Source organism: Leuresthes tenuis, unplaced genomic scaffold, assembly GCF_036924035.1.
Source record: "Leuresthes tenuis unplaced genomic scaffold, fLeuTen1.0.hap1 SCAF_16, whole genome shotgun sequence".
Lineage (NCBI taxonomy): Eukaryota > Metazoa > Chordata > Actinopteri > Atheriniformes > Atherinopsidae > Leuresthes > Leuresthes tenuis.
In genome coordinates, this window is record NW_027325370.1 from 24,256,415 (window position 1) to 24,273,621 (window position 17,207).

General features: G+C 39.2%; 2 protein-coding genes across 5 annotated transcripts; one reads left to right on the top strand and one right to left on the bottom strand.

Moving 5' to 3' along the window:
* Positions 1-1,993: 1,993 nt before the first annotated feature.
* cd63 (CD63 molecule) lies at positions 1,994-9,238 on the top strand. Its single transcript, XM_072366478.1, has 8 exons — positions 1,994-2,098; positions 2,866-2,948; positions 6,583-6,771; positions 6,919-6,993; positions 7,078-7,176; positions 7,390-7,533; positions 8,492-8,575; positions 8,867-9,238. The coding sequence occupies exons 2-8, from the start codon at positions 2,883-2,885 to the stop codon at positions 8,930-8,932; spliced, it is 723 nt and encodes a 240-aa protein (XP_072222579.1). The 5' UTR covers positions 1,994-2,098; positions 2,866-2,882; the 3' UTR covers positions 8,933-9,238.
* Positions 9,239-9,274: 36 nt separating this feature from the next.
* On the bottom strand, positions 9,275-16,208 carry letmd1 (LETM1 domain containing 1). Of its 4 annotated transcripts, none has more exons than XM_072366477.1 (9): positions 16,075-16,208; positions 15,630-15,769; positions 14,721-14,836; positions 13,778-13,860; positions 13,435-13,621; positions 12,406-12,507; positions 11,627-11,779; positions 11,451-11,547; positions 9,275-10,619 (listed from the first exon to the last, which is right to left on the bottom strand). In XM_072366477.1, the coding sequence occupies exons 1-9, from the start codon at positions 16,188-16,190 to the stop codon at positions 10,531-10,533; spliced, it is 1,083 nt and encodes a 360-aa protein (XP_072222578.1). In that variant the 5' UTR covers positions 16,191-16,208; the 3' UTR covers positions 9,275-10,530. The 4 variants fall into 4 exon arrangements, with proteins under 4 accessions (XP_072222578.1, XP_072222577.1, XP_072222576.1 ...); XM_072366476.1 differs by having other exon boundaries at positions 14,721-14,845; XM_072366475.1 differs by having other exon boundaries at positions 15,630-15,784.
* Between the last annotated feature and the right edge of the window lie 999 nt (positions 16,209-17,207).

Here is a 17,207-nt window from a genome sequence, read left to right on the forward strand (position 1 = left end):
ACACAGTCACTTCTGAGTGTGTAGGTTCTCTGTGCATAAGCAGAGCAGTTAGCAGCTGCTGAATCGTGTTACATGCTGAGTTACTACCCTGACCTCTTGGTCTACGTGCTATATAGCACTGGCTTTGGCCAAATGGCTGAGCCACATGACGATACACTTCAGCTGTGGTATTGCTTTGGTCCAGCAGCTTATATACAAAGGGTAATAGTTTTCAAGTGGTCTGCTAATGCAGTCAAAGGAGCTCTAAAGCAAAAGCAGTGTGGGGTAAACCGAATAGCTCTGCTACATACAGTGTAGTTGATATTATTGATATGTAATGGAATTAAATGCTTAGGCATGTGGCTCAGTCATGTGTCCGTTTTTTATATGTTTGTAATACAGAAAGCACACCATGAGGCTAGCGGAGGTGATTTGGTCCACTCCTGTGGTAGTTTTAGGGGAGTCACGCAGTGTGAGTCAGAGATCTATGATGACACTACAGCGCATGACCTCAACAATTAAATGGAAAATATTGCAAACAGAAAACACATCTGAAAGAACATTAAGTTTAACTTATGTAAACAGTTCATGCCATGAAAATATAAACTTTCAATGATTGTTTCTTTCACAGCATTCATGATGCCTTATGATGTTTGGTACGTGACCATAATGACATGCTTGTTTCTCCTTATCTTCACCCACACCTTGTCATCTTTAGAAAAATCACTTTACTTATTCATAATCACAATTAAACTCTGAAAGTCCATTTATAACAGCGGAAAGGTTGAGTGACCACTGTGTCATCTGTATTCTTTTAAATTGATTACACAAGGAGGCAGTTATTCGGCACTCTCAGGATGTTACTCAATGTGTAAAAGAGGGAACATCTGAGAAGGGTTTTTTGTACAGACAATCTTTTGACATGTTTCCTATCCCATGTTTACGTACATACACATGTAATATAATCAATACAAGTACTACTGCTACTATTAGTAGTAATAATAATAACAGCAATAATAACAATATGTTTTTTTAAGAGATGAAATTAAGTGAGTACTTTGAATATGTGGACACATGAGACTAAACAATAAAGCGCATGCAGTAAACACCAAGACAACAGATGTCAGATAAAAGTGGGTTGTTTTAGCTACTATATCTCTGTTTGTATATATGTACATTGTGATCACAATATATAAAAAGATAATGCAGATCTTAAAATGACTGTACATTCTGACACAGCTTTCCTCCGCAACTTTGTGATTTTACCAGCGACAGCTACCATTTACTAAGACACTCTTTATGGAGGTTTTATAAGTTCCAACTAACAGCTCTTATAGTGTTTAAAAATAAAAATCTATTATGTATTTAGATATATAAATATCATCAAACAGAGACAAAGTCCCAATATTTCTTATCATAGCCATAAAGCGTATAAGTATTAATCAAGCATTAATACAGTTGTTTGTTTACATTCAAAAACATTTATGGCTCTGGGGAATTTCCCACATAAAGTTATTATTAATGAAATTATGAATGATTAATAGAATTAAATTCTTCAATTGCTCATTAAATGATTAAGTTGTTATGAATGATTCAGAATTGTATTGGGAAAAATTAAAAAAATTAACTTTGTTGTAGTCTGAAAAATAAAACCTTGTTTATGGAGCTTGAAAAGTTTTACAAATATCTTTAACTTATTTTTAGAAATCATTCCTGCGTGGTAGATTTTTGGGTTAATCCGAAATTTGGAAAACTAAAAAAAATGGAAAAATTAGTATACAGAAACTAGAGTTCTCTCACTCTTTTCCTGTCAGTGTTAGTTTTCCTTTTGCTTAAACTAATTCCACTCTGACCATAAAGTAAACAAGTCATTCTTCCAACCACTTAAGACAACTAAACCAATAACTAATCGTGCTGTTACGAAAATACACAAATCTATAGTTATGTGTTTAACGAGGTACCCTGAAGGCAGCGTAACGCTCACATAAAGAGAAGTCGAGCAGTGCGTGGAGCAGAGCAGCACAGGGTAGTGGAAGTATCAACGCCACAACTTTTAAAACTTCGACACACTGTTGTTTTCGCCTATTCCAGGACTTTAAATACTTTTTTTCGGTAAAAGGTAGGTACGAAAGAAGTTAAAAACGACTTTTCATAATGCAAACCTTTCCGTATGTTTCACTTGTGCTGTTTTTCGGAACAGAGCATTTAACGGGTCCGATGTAGTTTTTCATTGTCACAAATTAAATCTCATGTGGGACAATTGCTTAGCTGTTTGTGTTTATTTAGGTCTAACTCACTTGGAAGACTAACACATTCATTAATTTGATCAAGTTGATGTAATTTGGCCTATGACAAAGCTGGTATTGTTGTCAGCGGTGATTAACGGTCCGGAACAAAGGTGGACGGCCTTTCTTTCTTTCTTTTTCTTTTTTTTTTTGGCTTCTCAGAATAGGAACTTGTATTGCTTTTATTATGAGTAATTATGTCCCGTTCCTTATTTTTACACTTTAACCTGTTCGTCTCGATGAATTTTAAGTGCAGCCCTTCCCATTTCGGGGGGCTTCTAACCTATATTTAGGTTTTTCATCGGTTTCATGTGCAAACGGCAGAACTAGAATAAATTTCACTTTCAGCCTTTATTTCTTTCAGTGGCTGTCTTTTATTTTGTCCTCCCATCTTTTTCAGATGTGTCTGTGTGTGTGTACGTAGTGTAGATTAAAAAGTTGTCAGAAGACGGTTTGCAACTTTAAGCTTGTGTCACGCAGCTTCCTCCTGAAAATGAGTCAGATCTTCCACTCTGCTCCTTCTCACATTACAGCTGATGTAATGGACTCATAATTCAGCCTTATTTACTTCCATCTGGGTTTTTTTTGTTTGTTTTTTCAGATCCCAGATCTTCAACCATGGGTGTCGAAGGAGGAATGAAATGTGTCAAGTTTCTACTTTTCTTTTTCAACTTAATTTTTTGGGTAAGTAGCAGCCAGTCCAAATGTTTGTCATAAAAAAGTAATCGAAGTGAAAGTGGAAAGCACCTAAACTGTCTCATGGTGAGGTGGAGAGATTCACGGCCAGAATTAAAGCAGAAAGGGGAGCAAAACAAAGTAAACAAAGGTCATCATGCCAGGTGGGATTTTCCTTATCAGGATGTGTCATCTTATCTTTCTTGGAGCCTGAAATGTCCTCAGAAATGCTTTCGCTCTGCCAGCCCTGTGACTTAGAGCGTTAAACCGACTTTGTTCCGCCACTTTCAGGTTGTCATTGGCTTTGTAATCGTTTGAAAAATCAGCTGATGAACACGCTGTCACGTTTCCCCTGAACAACCCTCTCGATTTATACTTCCTGAATCCTCGAGGAGTGTTTGTAGACCATCACATTAAGGAAATCCTGGCCTGAGTATGTTGCTCCTTTGCAGTCTCTTTATAGTTTTGAGAGGTGGTAATGTTGGAATGTGAATCCTGTGACCAGATTTCAAAATGTAACACAATCATGTGATTCATCCAGATCAAGGTGCATTCATTTTTTCCTCCTTCACGGACAGAGCTTTAATAGCTTTAAGCAGCGGTGCTGAGAAGCAATAAAACAGTCATTTCACATGGGGCATGAGGAAGTAAATAATTACAAAGCTGTGTTGGTAACAATTCATTCTTACTGTTCCAGTTTAGCTTTTAGTGCAGGTGTACGAAGACATTTGTCAGGGATTCTGCCCTCTCTGAGGAAGACATATTTTGGATTGTTATTCACTTGGTGTGTACAGCAGAATCCACTGCTTTAGGGGCCAGAAAAGGAATGAAAGTAGTTTACAGTAACTATAAAGCATTTATCAAATTCAACAACAAGTTGTTAATGCAGCAGATCTGTTCTCCCGTGCAGAAGTTCCTCTTGTCAGGCACTCATGAGTGGAGGATGGTGAATAAACAGGTTGTTAAAGCGTGCCGTGCGTTCCTAAACAAGTTTGTTGTGCGGTGTAGAAAATGTCCAAAAGCAGTAAGAAATGTGCGATGGAATTTCCTACTCTACGCAGCGTTGCCCTGTTTGGTCCTGCTAACAGTTTGAAGATTTTTTTTTTTTTTAAGTAGTTAGTTAGACTCAACACAAACACAACCCGCCTGTGCTCACATTGGCAGAAGTTCATTGTTTGGATTTCTTTACTCAAAGATAAACCAGCTAACATTTCAGCCCTACTTGGTCTCACCAGGAAATAAATGTCCAACTAAAGGTGAAAATGGAACTGTAGCCTGACTAAATACTGTGCCTTAATTCACCCTCTTTGCCATTTCATAGAATTTTGACTAATATGTTAGTTACTCAGTAGTGAGCAGCAAATTTAAACTGATAAGCTTCTCTGACATTTAGAAGTTGCATTGCATTCATTAACAGGGCTGGGCTGTAATAATAATAATGAATATGTGATAATCATTTGTAGGGCTCTTGTATGAAAGATAGATTGACTTGACTTGGGATACAGGGGACTGTCCTGGCTCAGTTTACCTGTTCACTCCTTTATGTTTTCCAATATCGACAATTAGTCACCTGCTTGACCTGGGCTCAAATATTTACATTGGAGTTGCTAGCAAGGAAACGATTTTCGGCTGCAGGGTTCAGTATGGTTAACATAAAAAGATGCATCTGATTTTAGGTATGTCTAACAGCAAGGTTACATGGGTATGCATGAGGGAATTAAGTCAGTAAATATGCAAAGAAAGAGCAGCAAGTGACTTGTCACTGACCGTCCACAGTAGAGTTGGAGTGAATGGATTGTATGTCTTCAATGTGGTCAGTTCCTCCTCTCGTGTGGATCTATTTGTTTTTGCAGTCACATCTACGTCAAGAGAGATCAATAGTTTAATCAATAACTTTCAAGTAGTATAAGGTTGTGACCACGATTTTTAATTATTCATCCGAAGAGCTGAAATGTTCAGTTGATTAATCTCAAGTTTCTGTATGGTCTCATAGCATTGCTTGTTTTTGAAGTATTCTATGAGTGTAAAAGTAATAACTTGGCTTTTTTTTTACTAGAACCAAAACTACATTTGATTGCTCAGATTGCTTTTTACAGCCTAAAACACTGAACAGTAAAATAAGCCCACAAAAGTCTAAATCTTGTGTTGTATACAGTATAATCTTTCAAAGCAGATATTTGGTGTAGAACATGTTTGGATTGAACTTGAAGTTTTTATCATAAGCTTTAAGGTTTGAGTTTTTAGTCGTGAGTAATGTTGATTCTGAGTAACTCCATCTGAGCAGTCATGAGACGAGGAAGAAAGGCAGAACACATTTGCTGAGATATAAGCTTGAAAAATCCTGCTGTCATCTGATGATGATTAAGCTTTTTCTTAGTCTTGTAAATGACAAAGAAATGACAGGCACACGGAAGAAGAGGCCATGACCCTGTATATCTGTTACCTGAATATCTGCTGGCTGCACCAGAAGCTCAAAAATACTCTTTGTTGTCCCAAGAGACATAATCATGACGATGAGATAACCATAAAAAGTCATCAGATTTAACTTTAGAGGACCTCAGTCCAGCAAATGTTTGCCACTGTTGCTTTAACAAATTAAAATTAAAGTAAATTTTCCTCCTTGTTACACTTTAGTGACGAATACAAACTTTTAAGTAACTGTATTTTCACAAGATGACACGAGATTTCCAATACTTCCTGACTTGCAGTGTTATCACCAGAGACGTGTTTATTTTAACACTCTTCATACTACTGGAATTTTTTGATGAGGGACAACGTTACAGTGATGCGGAAAGATTGTTCACGATACAGCTCACTGCACCGCGTGGTCTGGAAACAATGAGCTTTTTTCACTGCTCATGTGGTCGAAAGCGTTGCAACTAATGGTAGCAGTAACTTTTTACTGCCCCATCTGAAATAAGAATGTTTTCATTAATCTTATTAATGCCGCCAGAAAACAATCAAACCATCAATACCTCGTTTTCTTCGACCTAAGAAAAAACATGCAGAACATCTTCACACCCAGAACCAGAAGTTTTTCTTGTTTAAAAGCTAAACGAGTTAACTGTCTGATAGAGCAGCAGCATATTACTTCTGCCTGTACTCAGGTGTTTATGGTCTCCTCTGACCTCAGACTGAATCACACCACATCTGTTTGTTTCACAGGGCTGTGCTCGCCTCTCTGGTAAAACACGGTTAAAAGTATGTTGCTCTCCGGTGTTTGCTTAGCAGCTGATCGTGGTCAAACAGTTCACTCACACGAATGTTTGTAAAGGATCTTGTGAGCCATTCTTGTCACCCCACCCAGAGTGAATGTCACAATTTCTGACTTCTGACGCCTGACCGCTCGCTTCATTCAGGATCAGGAAGTGAAGAATGGTGCAACTTCTGTCTCTCAAGGAGTGATGTTTGCTCATTGGTTTAAGCGAGATATTCATTTAAAAGAAAAGTAAATGCTGTTTTAGATTTAATCCTGCCTTAATCTGACCGTTTGCCTGAATTTTTCTTTAGAAGTTTCCAACATTGCCTGTCATGTCTCAACAACTATATGAACATTAATGGTCCCTATAAAATAGGTTTGTGAAACGAACGCTGCAGGAATCATTCCATGAAAACTGAACAACTCATTTCCTTTTCCTTGCAGTTATGTGGCCTCGCATTGATTGTCGTGGGAATCATGGTTCAGGTGTCTCTTCATAGCACCTTCATGATCCACGACGCCTCAGCCTCAGGAGCGCCCATTGTCCTCATCGGAGTCGGTGTCTTGATTTTCTTCATTGCCTTCTTCGGCTGCTGTGGAGCCTGGAAAGAAAACTACTGCATGGTCACCACGGTAACCCATCCAACACGCTATCCATTAAACCACAAAATACCCCAAATTTATCTGGTGTAAAGGAGATTGATATTGAAATATAGGTAGCTTACAGTTACACTTATGCTGTGCATCAGGTCTCTTAAACGTGTTTCCTCCTCGCTCCAGTTCGCCGTCCTTCTCTCCCTGATCATCCTTGCTGAGATCGGCGCCGCAATCGCTGGATACGTCTTCAGAAACAAAGTGAGTGTAGAACTTCGCCGTTAGTAAAGGTAATGCAGAAGGGGTGTTTTTAACTTTTGCCTGTGTGTTGTGTCTCCCATGTAGCTCTCAACTATTGTCCAGGACAGTCTCACTGACATGATTGGCAGTTACAAAAATGGAACAAAAGAATTCAAAGCCTCTGTGGATAAAGTGCAGGAGGATGTGAGTTCTGTGTAAACCATCTTCCTCACTGTTTGCTCAGTCTGACAACGCCTTCTCCTAACACTGCTGCATCCTGTTGGTTGGTCCTTTACAACCGTGACGTTATTATTCTTTGCTCCATCTGTTGACCCAAGTTACATCCTTTTACTGTATGTGCCAAACTTTACAGCTGGCACTGCCATAATAAAGGTTTTGCAACTGATTCATTTACAGTGGAAGTGCTGTGGGGTGAACAGCTCTGCTGACTGGAGGGACTTCAGCAGCGATGGAAACACGGTGCCTGATTCATGCTGCATCAATGTCACTAAAAGCTGTGGAAAGGGGGCCATGTTGGATGCCAACAAAGTGTACCAGAAGGTAAAACCCCCATTCGCTGATGCTTACAAAGTCATTTCATGTGAATTAAAGAGATAATTAATAACATTTCTGGAGTGGATGGTTTACAGACTCTAAACATCGGGCAAAATTACAAATTGTCACAGGAAAGGTTCTTTGGAGCTTAAAGTTCAACTGACATCAGACAGGAGCTACATTCCACATAGATGGAATGTAAATATTTAGACAGAAACAGGACTCCAATCAGATAACAGTGTTGCTCTGCAACAAGTTGACACACACTTAAACACATTGTCATTGTGCGAGCACTCGCAGAGGTGCATGTGAGGTCCAACGGGTTGGTGGGTCTGAACAAACCCTTTCCCCGCTCTATAACCACCCCCAAACTGTTCAAAAATACAGAATAAAACAGGAAACATTTCCTTTTTGATAATCATGCTTTATCTGCCATCATCATTGAGCGCTGAAACTTACCCATACTTCCTTTTAGATGTGGGTTCAATGATTAGGATCTAATGATAAGAATGTAAAATTATGTGTAACTGGTTAAGCTCTTAAGCATGTTCGTATAAGATAAATGAGACGGCATTAGAATCTATAGGACCTCGTGGTATGAACGAGTGAAGCCATGTGTCAGTACCCAGGATTTAGTTGTGACAGTGTGCTCTTACTATAAAATCTGATCCCATTCAATACTCGTTGCTATAATGTTTTGATATACTTTTCAACCTTTCTTTGCTGTTTTGCAAATTGTGGTCAGGTTTTTTTTTTCTCTAACATCAATACTTTAATCTGTCCGGCACTTTGGGCTTCACCTGTGCTTTAAAAGTGCCTGGATGTGGTCCTCCATGCAGAAACTATAGCAGGAACATGCACATTTCAGTAGGGGGCCAGAGCTGTCAATAACCAGTGTCACACATAACATGTCAGTCAAATCGGGTTGCAGGTGAATTCTACATTTTCTGTTTGTTTGTTTCAGGGTTGTCACGACACCATAGAGACTTTCCTCAAGAAAAACATCCAGTGGGTGATAGTTGCAGCGCTTGTTATTGCTTTCCTGCAGGTATGTAACAGCAGAAAACAAAAGCATGTCGAATGTGGCCCCCCTGAAAGCAGACCTTATGGAGCTGGTGTTTTTCTGTTGTGTTGAACGTCTTAAAATTGAATCTGTTGTATTTTACTGCTGTCTGGTGCTTTTCTCATTCTTCTGCCCTGGGAAAAAATGATCAGCAAACAGAACTCATTACACGTATGCCATTAAGCATCCGGCTTTAACGTGGACAGTGTATGAAAGGCTCAATGCAGATCGTAAGGCTAATACTTGCATTCTGCACTCTCTCTCGTTTTTTTTCAGATAATGGGCATCGTGTTCGCCTGCTTGCTGATGAGAGGCATCCGCAGTGGCTACGAAGTCATGTGATTCACACCTGAATAGGCATTAGCTGGCCAGGTCACACTTATTGAGATCTTAATTTGGAAACCTTTATCATGTTTATCTTGTGCTTTCCATATTATGCATAGAGCTATATATTTTTTCCTTTTACCAATAGGAACATGTTAGAAAAGGTTCACGTTCATTGTAACATTAGTGTTGTTGTTTTTTAAAAGGAAGTCTAAAATCTCTTACTTTGCTTTTGCCTTTTGAGATTTTGAATGTATTTTTGGGTTGAGTTTTAATGTTTTGCTGGTTTCCAGTTTCCATTTTTATTAAAGACTCTTTAAATTACACCCGAGTTTTCTTTAAAGACAAGAACACAAAATATCCCGGAGCAGGAGGGTATTTATTTCAGACGTAGTTCCATGACATTGTGTATAACATTGGCACAAAAACACAACATTCAAAGCTTGGGCAAATAAGATATTATTACAAAAGGATGAATAAAGTCAACATAACTTTTGCAGATGTATTGTGCCAATACTTGCGAAAGGCACAGGAAGCAAATGACACGTCTGATTCTACGCTTTACAACACCGGTTACCAGCACAAGAGATGTGTAGTTCCTCTCTGTATCGTGACCCAGAAGTAGGCGAAAGGCATTTATGACATTTTGTGCTGAGGTGTAATAGCCCTAGCCAGAATAAATTAGTCCTTTTAAGTTTCTAAAGCAATAAAACAAGCAAGTAAACAATAAAGTGCCATCCCAAATCTTGCTGAAAAAATTTGTAACTGCAACAGGAGAAGGTTTTATGAAAATGTTGACAGACAGTTGAAGTTCTCAATATGCAAAGGAGCCTGAATATCTAACCCAATTTTATTTCACTAAAATGGTGCCTTCATGTCAACTAGTGCTGTTTGAGATCCACCAGTTTTCTTTTTTTTTGAGGAAAGCTTTCCTCGTTTATGTGTATATACAACTTTGATATGACCAACAATATTCAAAAGTTAAAAAAAAAAAGTAAGAGCAGAGCGCAAAGTGAGGTATCAGCATGAGGAATATACAGTGAGAACTAGTCCATCTGTTTTAAATGCCCACATAAAATATCTTAGATTCTTATGAATGGAGTCCATCTGAACTATTCCACAGATTTCCTGCAGAACTTTAATCAAGCAGAAAAATGTGTTTCCTTTGTTGCCGATGTGAGATGATTGGGTTAGCTTAGATGAAAGCAAAGGAAACCTGCATCATAAGGTGCTAACAAGCTTAAGAGGCAGCAACAAGTAATCATTGTACAGCAACATCACAGCTTAATATTATTAAGTGCATCACTGTCAATTAAACACTCCTGAGAAACGAAATTGCACAAAAAGTAATAATCTCTCGAATAAAGACACTTTGGGGCTGTTATATTTTTTCCAAATGAAATTCTTTTTAACGTCATGTGCGTGGGCTGTTTGTCACATCTGTGGGTTCAGCTAACTACGGGTGTTTGTCGGTTTATCTCCCAAACCCAGAAAATGTTGCCTAGAACGTTGTTAAATAGCATTTTCCTCTTTGTCAAGGATACGTTGACAACTCTTAGGAAGTTGTGTTGTGCAGTGCACAGAAAGCGATCGTCCTCAGAAAAAAATAGCATGCGTCAGGCTTCCTGTCGATGGCGGCTGGGGGCATTTGGGTAGTTTGCAGAGAGAAGCACGATGCAGTGCAGCAGCAGCGACACCTCCGAGTCTGCAAATAGTTTTATAAAAAAGAATTAAACATAAAAGAATTGAATGTTAGCAAAATGAGGTAAAGTAATGGTGCAATGTGCTGAGGATGTTTGTAGAACACTGAACATTTCATTCAACATTTCAGAGGATAGTGAATTTGTTTTCAATGAGAACGACCACATCTGGAGCAAACACCTGCTACAAAGCTGCGCACAGTAGCCACCAAGTTCATACACTCTTTAACAGGCAGGTGCAAGAGATGGTTTAAAGAAAAAAAAGAAGGAAATCAACATAATTAAATCATTTGAAGTTGATGATTTCACTCATCAATTTTCACCCACTTACCTAATTTAGATCAGAATTTTACAATAATCTTATATACAAATGATAAAACTATTCAACTCAAAGTGAATTCATGCTCTGGTTTTTGGAGGTTTTTGGTTACTAAATTGTCGCTCACACAGCATGTTTACCAAAAGAAACTAATTATTGTTTTAGTCTGAGCAAAACTGGGCTAAATAAATGCCTGTGAACATGTTGGAGTGCGACTCACCTCTGCACGTAACTGTGCTAACTTACTTCTAAGTTGCTCCCTCTGGCATATTTATAAATCAAGCTAAGCTAAGCTAAGCTAAGCTAAGCTCTTTCTATATTCATACAGTGCTTTTCTCGTCTTGTCTCGTCTTACACCCATTCACTCATTCATGAAACATTCACCCATTTGCAAACAAGTTCATATGGTTTATTCAATACACGTATGTATGGACATTAAAGTTGTCACTGCCAACTGGAAAATGTGTTTGAAGTTACAGAAATATACATATCGTACTGAACATACAAGAGAAAATACCTTTCAAGGAGGAGGACACCTGAAGCCACTGGGACAGCCACTCACGACACTGGTTAATACCAAGACTGTAAGAATTTATCCCCCTTACATAACAGGCCTGAAAGATGAAAATATGATGCACTTATATTGATCATCATATTAAAAGTCAAAATGAAAAGACCTGAGGAGATACGGACCTGTCTCAGTTCAGAGTCATTAAGCTGGTGAGCGCCCAGTCTGCTGAGGGCCCGGTCCAGCTGGAGCAGCTCCAAGGCGTGTCCGTTTAGCCGTCGGCCAATCAGGAAACCGGGCAGATGAGGCGTCAGGAAGAGGAGGCGGCTGACGTGTCGCTGATTAGCCACAAGGACAGAGAAGTGGAAACATGATATAGACATTAGTTACTTAAAACACAAGACTGAAAATCCATTAAAACTAACTGTGTTGGACTATTACAACATTTTCTCAAAAATCAGGGATATGTGATGCAGTGAAAGTCAGCATTTAGGGCGAGAAAAAGTCACCCCATGCCCCAACACTGCGCTGTTCTAAATAGGCCTGGTCCAAGCAGTGGCCTCAAACAAGCCAACCATGCCACCTAGTTGTGGATCTGACAACTAGCAAAATTACAAAAATGAGTCTTCCCTTCATGTGCAGAACTTTGGATTCTTCCTTTGATTGACAGGAAGTAATGAGAAGAAAAACTGAATTTGTTTTGTGAGAAGTGCAGCTGCAGATGTTTGAGAGACTACAGCCAGCTCAGAGAACCTGATTGATGTTTGTTGGATTAATGGATTTGATGAGTCACGTTAACTTTAGCTACAATCATTCATTTTTAGCTGACTGCATAATAACACATGTTTCTGTGCTGGTGACAAATTCAGAATTCACATTTATTAATGCTTTACTCTGACTTTTAAGTCAGTGTGTGTGTTCGGTGTGTGTTCGTGCAAAAACAGAAGTGGAAAGTTTTACTGACCATATGATCAACACTCATCCTCTTTATACCCAGGGGGGGCCCAGAAAACAGGCTGCGAACAGCAAGGATCTCAGACACTTTAGGGTTTGCTCCACTTTGCACCTGAAAGTACAAAGAAATCCATCCTAAGTTTAACTTGAGCACTGGATATACAGACATCTGAGTTCAATTCTAAGGTTTTACATAGCAGGACATAGTAAAAAAAAAATTAAATAAAGAAATCCGGTCCCTGTCAGCATTTTTTGTCAGCTTAGTTTTTCATAAAAAATTTTTTAAACATTAAAACATGATGTAGTATGTCATGTGGTCTTGTTCGTCTTAGGTAACCGTACTGTGAGACCAGTTCTACTGTGAGACCAGATGTTCTGATGCGTAAAACCTTCAAATCAAAAGAAGTATCTGTAAATTCTGAGCCCCCAACCCCCAGCAAGAGAATGTACCTAAAGACAGCACACAGATGCACCTGGCAGAGACTGTGTGGGGGGCACCAGGTTGAGTGAGTCCAACCCTAGCACCCACGGGAGCCAAAGATTCAGATTCCAGGACATGCCCATAAACATACCACAACAGGTCAGAGCTATTTTTACAGCGGGGAAGGCGAGGGGGGGCGGCTTTAGCTTTAGGCAGGTTGATTTAAAAGCTGTGTCTGTTTGGTTTAAGTTTTGTGCCATTTAAGAACCATAAAACATGTACACTGTGGCCCATTTTCCCTCTAATAGTCACACCAGTTGTTCAAACTAACATCTGGAAGCTTGTATGTAATTTCTTTTTTGTTTGTTTGTTTTTTGCTAAAGATAAAGTTTGTTAGTTGATAGGAGTTATTAATTCTACAGGGCAGTTGGAGACTGGCTTCACAAAGTTCCAAAAACATAACACACACACACACAAATTAATCTAAAGGTCCAAACAATATATCAACACTTAACTGAGAATCATTTGTTGATCCTGTTTCATGCATGAATACAAACAGTTAAAAAAAACTGAGCTGTGCAGCAAAGAATCTCTCAGTTTCCTGATATATTCACTCACTTTAGCGCACAGGTCCTTAAGACGACCCTGCAGCTGACCGTTTTTGGCCTGGTGGCTCGTGTGCTCGAGCCCTTTGAGGACTGGCCAGTGTTGCTGGGCCCTGTGGGTATGGTACACTCCCTGAAACTCGACTTGCTGCTTGGGAGTCCAGAAATGAGGGACCAGGAGCTGACGAGGGAAGAAATACCTGGTGATGGAAAAGCACAACTGGTAAATGACGGTAAAATGTGCGTGAACAGCTGCACGAGGAAGCATTGCTATCAATCTTTCAGGGTTCTTTATACGAGAATGAAACTAAAGCGGGCCAACTCAATGAGAGAGTGGTTAGGTGAAAGGAACTCACATCAAGACAAAAACCAGGTAGTTGGCAAAGGGAGGGATAGATATCATCACCAGTGGGATGGCCTTGATTAAGTGTCTGCGAAACTGAAGCAGATGTCAAGTAAGTAGAACTTCTATGAGATAACAAAGGTCACATTTCACAAGAAACCATAGATAAGCCACAACATTAAAACCACCTGTCTAATATTGCATAGGCCCCTTCTGTGCTAAAAACAGACCCATGGGTATGGATATATTATGTCTTGGGTGTCCTGTGCTACAATGACTTGTGCCACATCCATGTGGTCCTGTTCGATGCAGAGTGGGGCATCTTTGGATAAGCCCATTCAATGGCATCCTGAATATGCTCAGCTGGTTGGAAAAAAATCGTTTTTCGAGGGATCAATGTCTTAGGGACTTTATTGTGTTTCTTGATCTGTTACTAAGCATTTTTGCAGAGCTGCAGGGGACTCTGTCCTGCTCAGGGAGTGGCACTGCTATGAAGGGGATGTGCTTGGTCTGCAACAATGTTTAGATGCGTAGTAAAATTATCAAATGGGTCCGAACTGCCTGAGCTCCTCACCCTATCCCTCTGGGTAAGCCCAGGCACCCTTGGGAGAAATTCTTTTGGTTACTTTTCAAAGCTCATGACCACAGGTGACCGTTGGAATGTAGATCGATTAGTAAATGAACAGTTCGGCCCCTCGGCTGAGGTCTCTCTTCACCACAACAGATGGTAGAGCGTCTGTGGTGATGCTAACGTTGACCCAATCCAGTCATCTATCTCTCCTTTCCTTTTTTTTTCAACTTCCACTTGTGAACGAGATCCACTCCTAAATCTTGGATTTTTGGAATTTTTTTCTCTCTGCAAAAAGCTCATGGCCATGGACATGTATTACGTATCAAATATGGCGATGTGGATGCATTCCTAAGTGTGGTGAGGCTCGCTCAGAAAAAAGACTGACCTGCCTGAGTTTCTCCATCTCCCTGTAGGGCAAATCCTGGATCTTTACTCCATCAGACATCATTTTTACTTTTATCCTGCTCACGTCTTTGGCATCTTGGAACAGCAGCTTGAATCCTACAAAGACTCGAAGACACAATCATTGAATCACTGAAACTAGAAGAGCTTTCTTTATGGTATTAATCAGTAAAAATATATATATTTGTGGCCCCTTGGTCCAATCAAATAGGTGGATTTAGAATGACATGTGGTGGAAACAATGCTTTGAATTAACAGTGTAATATTTCCTGTTCAACAAGCTGACACACGTACCAAAAACAACCATTCCAGCTCAATACACAAAGCTGGCAAAGAAAGGGTCATAAAGCACAAATACGGTAGGAGTTCTCAAAGATTTGCACAAGACAAATATCCTTCTATTTATTTGTTACTTCTTTATTTTTCAGTCTTAGTTGTAGTAACTTTGGAAGAAAATTTAACTTTAACATCCGTTTGCAGCAAGGAGTCATTTATCTCTTCACTTAAAAGTGAAAGTAAAGCAAAAGTAGAACTGACCTGACGTCTGCACACGAGTCGGCTTCAAACAATCGATCCTACACATTTTATAAAAGCCAAAATGTTGTAAAGACACCATGTCATCTCACACAATTGTGAGATGTGTGAGATGAAAATTCGTGGTGATTACAAAATCTAGATCTGTTCTGTCTTGACTTCTTGACATCTCAGCCACATTACTCTTCAGAAACCTGAATAAGGCATTTATATGCCACAATGTCTTGGTTTCTATCAGAGAATGTGGGCACTGGGTTTGCAGTGTTAAAACCTGGAGCTCCTGAACACTGACCATCCTCTTTGTACACCTTCAGCAGAGTTTTTGAGACATAAAGAGGTGAGTGAATAGTGAGCTTACCTTCCACAAAGGTGTGATACAGCTGAAAAAACCGGGGAAATCGTCTCTTGAGGAAACCCTCATATTTAGTATTTGCCCACTGGAGCCTGGAGGCGACATATCGTCCAAGACCTCGTCTAACTTTGGAAGATGTGTAGTGTCTATACAGGGCAAGCCTGGGATGCAGAAGTAGTTAAATATGTCAGGAAACTAATGATAAACACGTTTATCGCTTTGGAGATTTGAATACTTGTGAATACTGGCGAGTCTTATGCTGACCTTAAAGTAGTGGAAGTTATTAGTTTAAATACCACAATCTATGAATATAGAGCGATCAACATTATCTAAATAAATATTTATAAGATAACATTAAGGTATGCAGGTAGGCAGCTAGCTTAGCAAAGGTTACAAACAAATACAACTATAAAAGCGACAAATGGCGACGACGTCAACTTTAATAACATACCTGGCCTGACCAGATACGTTGGGAAAGTACAAGCCATGTGTTATCCTTTTTGTACCGAGACCACCGAGTCGTATCAAAGACAACTGGCTGCACAGTCTCGAACAGGACAGCGCCATTTTTGCTACGCAACATAGTTACCGTAATGACGCTAATAAGCGGCAAAACTGAGAGTTGTTCAGTTACCGTAATACAACGAAACCCAAGCTTCAAGCTTGCCGGAAATTTCTTTGTATTATTAAATGCTTTCAAATTTACTTTGAAAGTTGTCATTGAATTTATTTCAAACATTAGGTTAGATTACCATTACATTTGTAAAATTACAACTACTTCCTTTTAAATTCACCAGAGCAGAAAAGCTTCTCAAGAATAAAATTTCTTAGTAGTTTCAATGTGTCATAGTCAAAATGAACAGTTGTGTACTTTTATGTCTCTTTGTTGGATACTAAAATGTCTCTGCAGTCTCTTTATAGTAAATTTGAGAATATCTGTGGTCAATTTTTCCCTTTGTTTTCATTCCCTTCTTAAAAAAAAATCTTGCCAAACCTCCAATTGCCAGCCTGGTTTGCCTGTTCAGCTACCCTCCTGTACCCCAGAACTGTTTCCTCAAAAGCAAAGGTAACAGTGCAAAGTCCTTTTTGAATCAGCCTTACAAGCTGAACCAGGGTAAACCTGTTATAAAGCAACTCAGAATAAATTAATTCAAATTCGTTTAAGTCTGGCTGAAGATCTGACACCCTAAAACATGAAGCAATGATCATATCAAGTAACAAAGAAAGCTAATCTGTAAAGACTAAATGTAACATTCACTGCCATGGGGTAGGACATAGTGCAAAAACAACTTGTATAGTTAAATGTTACAAAAAAAATTAGTAGAATCTCCACAACTAAAAAAAAAAAGGATAACTATTGGCAGGGCGTTTTAGATTGGTGGGGTTTAGCCAATAAAGAAAGACTCAACTCCTACATTTGATCAATGCTTCTATTGTTGTGCACAGTGCTGAGAGACTTGGGCCAGACTTGTCTCAAGGGATTAGGATCCATAGTAACTTTGGTCAGATTTACTTAAACAATCATAATGGAACTTACTTTTGAAAACAAGCATGATTTACCAAAATAAGCCATGTTTAATTGGT

Excerpts from the sequence above, each read along its gene's own strand:
- cd63 (XM_072366478.1), top strand. The coding sequence starts at position 2,883 with ATGGGTGTCGAAGGAGGAATGAAATGTGTCAAGTTTCTACTTTTCTTT. Across the intron at positions 6,994-7,077 it reads GATACGTCTTCAGAAACAAA|CTCTCAACTATTGTCCAGGA; the intron begins GTGAGTGTAGAA and ends TCTCCCATGTAG. Across the intron at positions 7,534-8,491 it reads CCAACAAAGTGTACCAGAAG|GGTTGTCACGACACCATAGA; the intron begins GTAAAACCCCCA and ends TGTTTGTTTCAG.
- letmd1 (XM_072366474.1), bottom strand. The coding sequence starts at position 16,190 with ATGGCGCTGTCCTGTTCGAGACTGTGCAGCCAGTTGTCTTTGATACGA. Across the intron at positions 15,785-16,074 it reads AACGTATCTGGTCAGGCCAG|GCTTGCCCTGTATAGACACT; the intron begins GTATGTTATTAA and ends TCTGCATCCCAG. Across the intron at positions 12,508-13,434 it reads TTAAGGACCTGTGCGCTAAA|GTGCAAAGTGGAGCAAACCC; the intron begins GTGAGTGAATAT and ends TTGTACTTTCAG.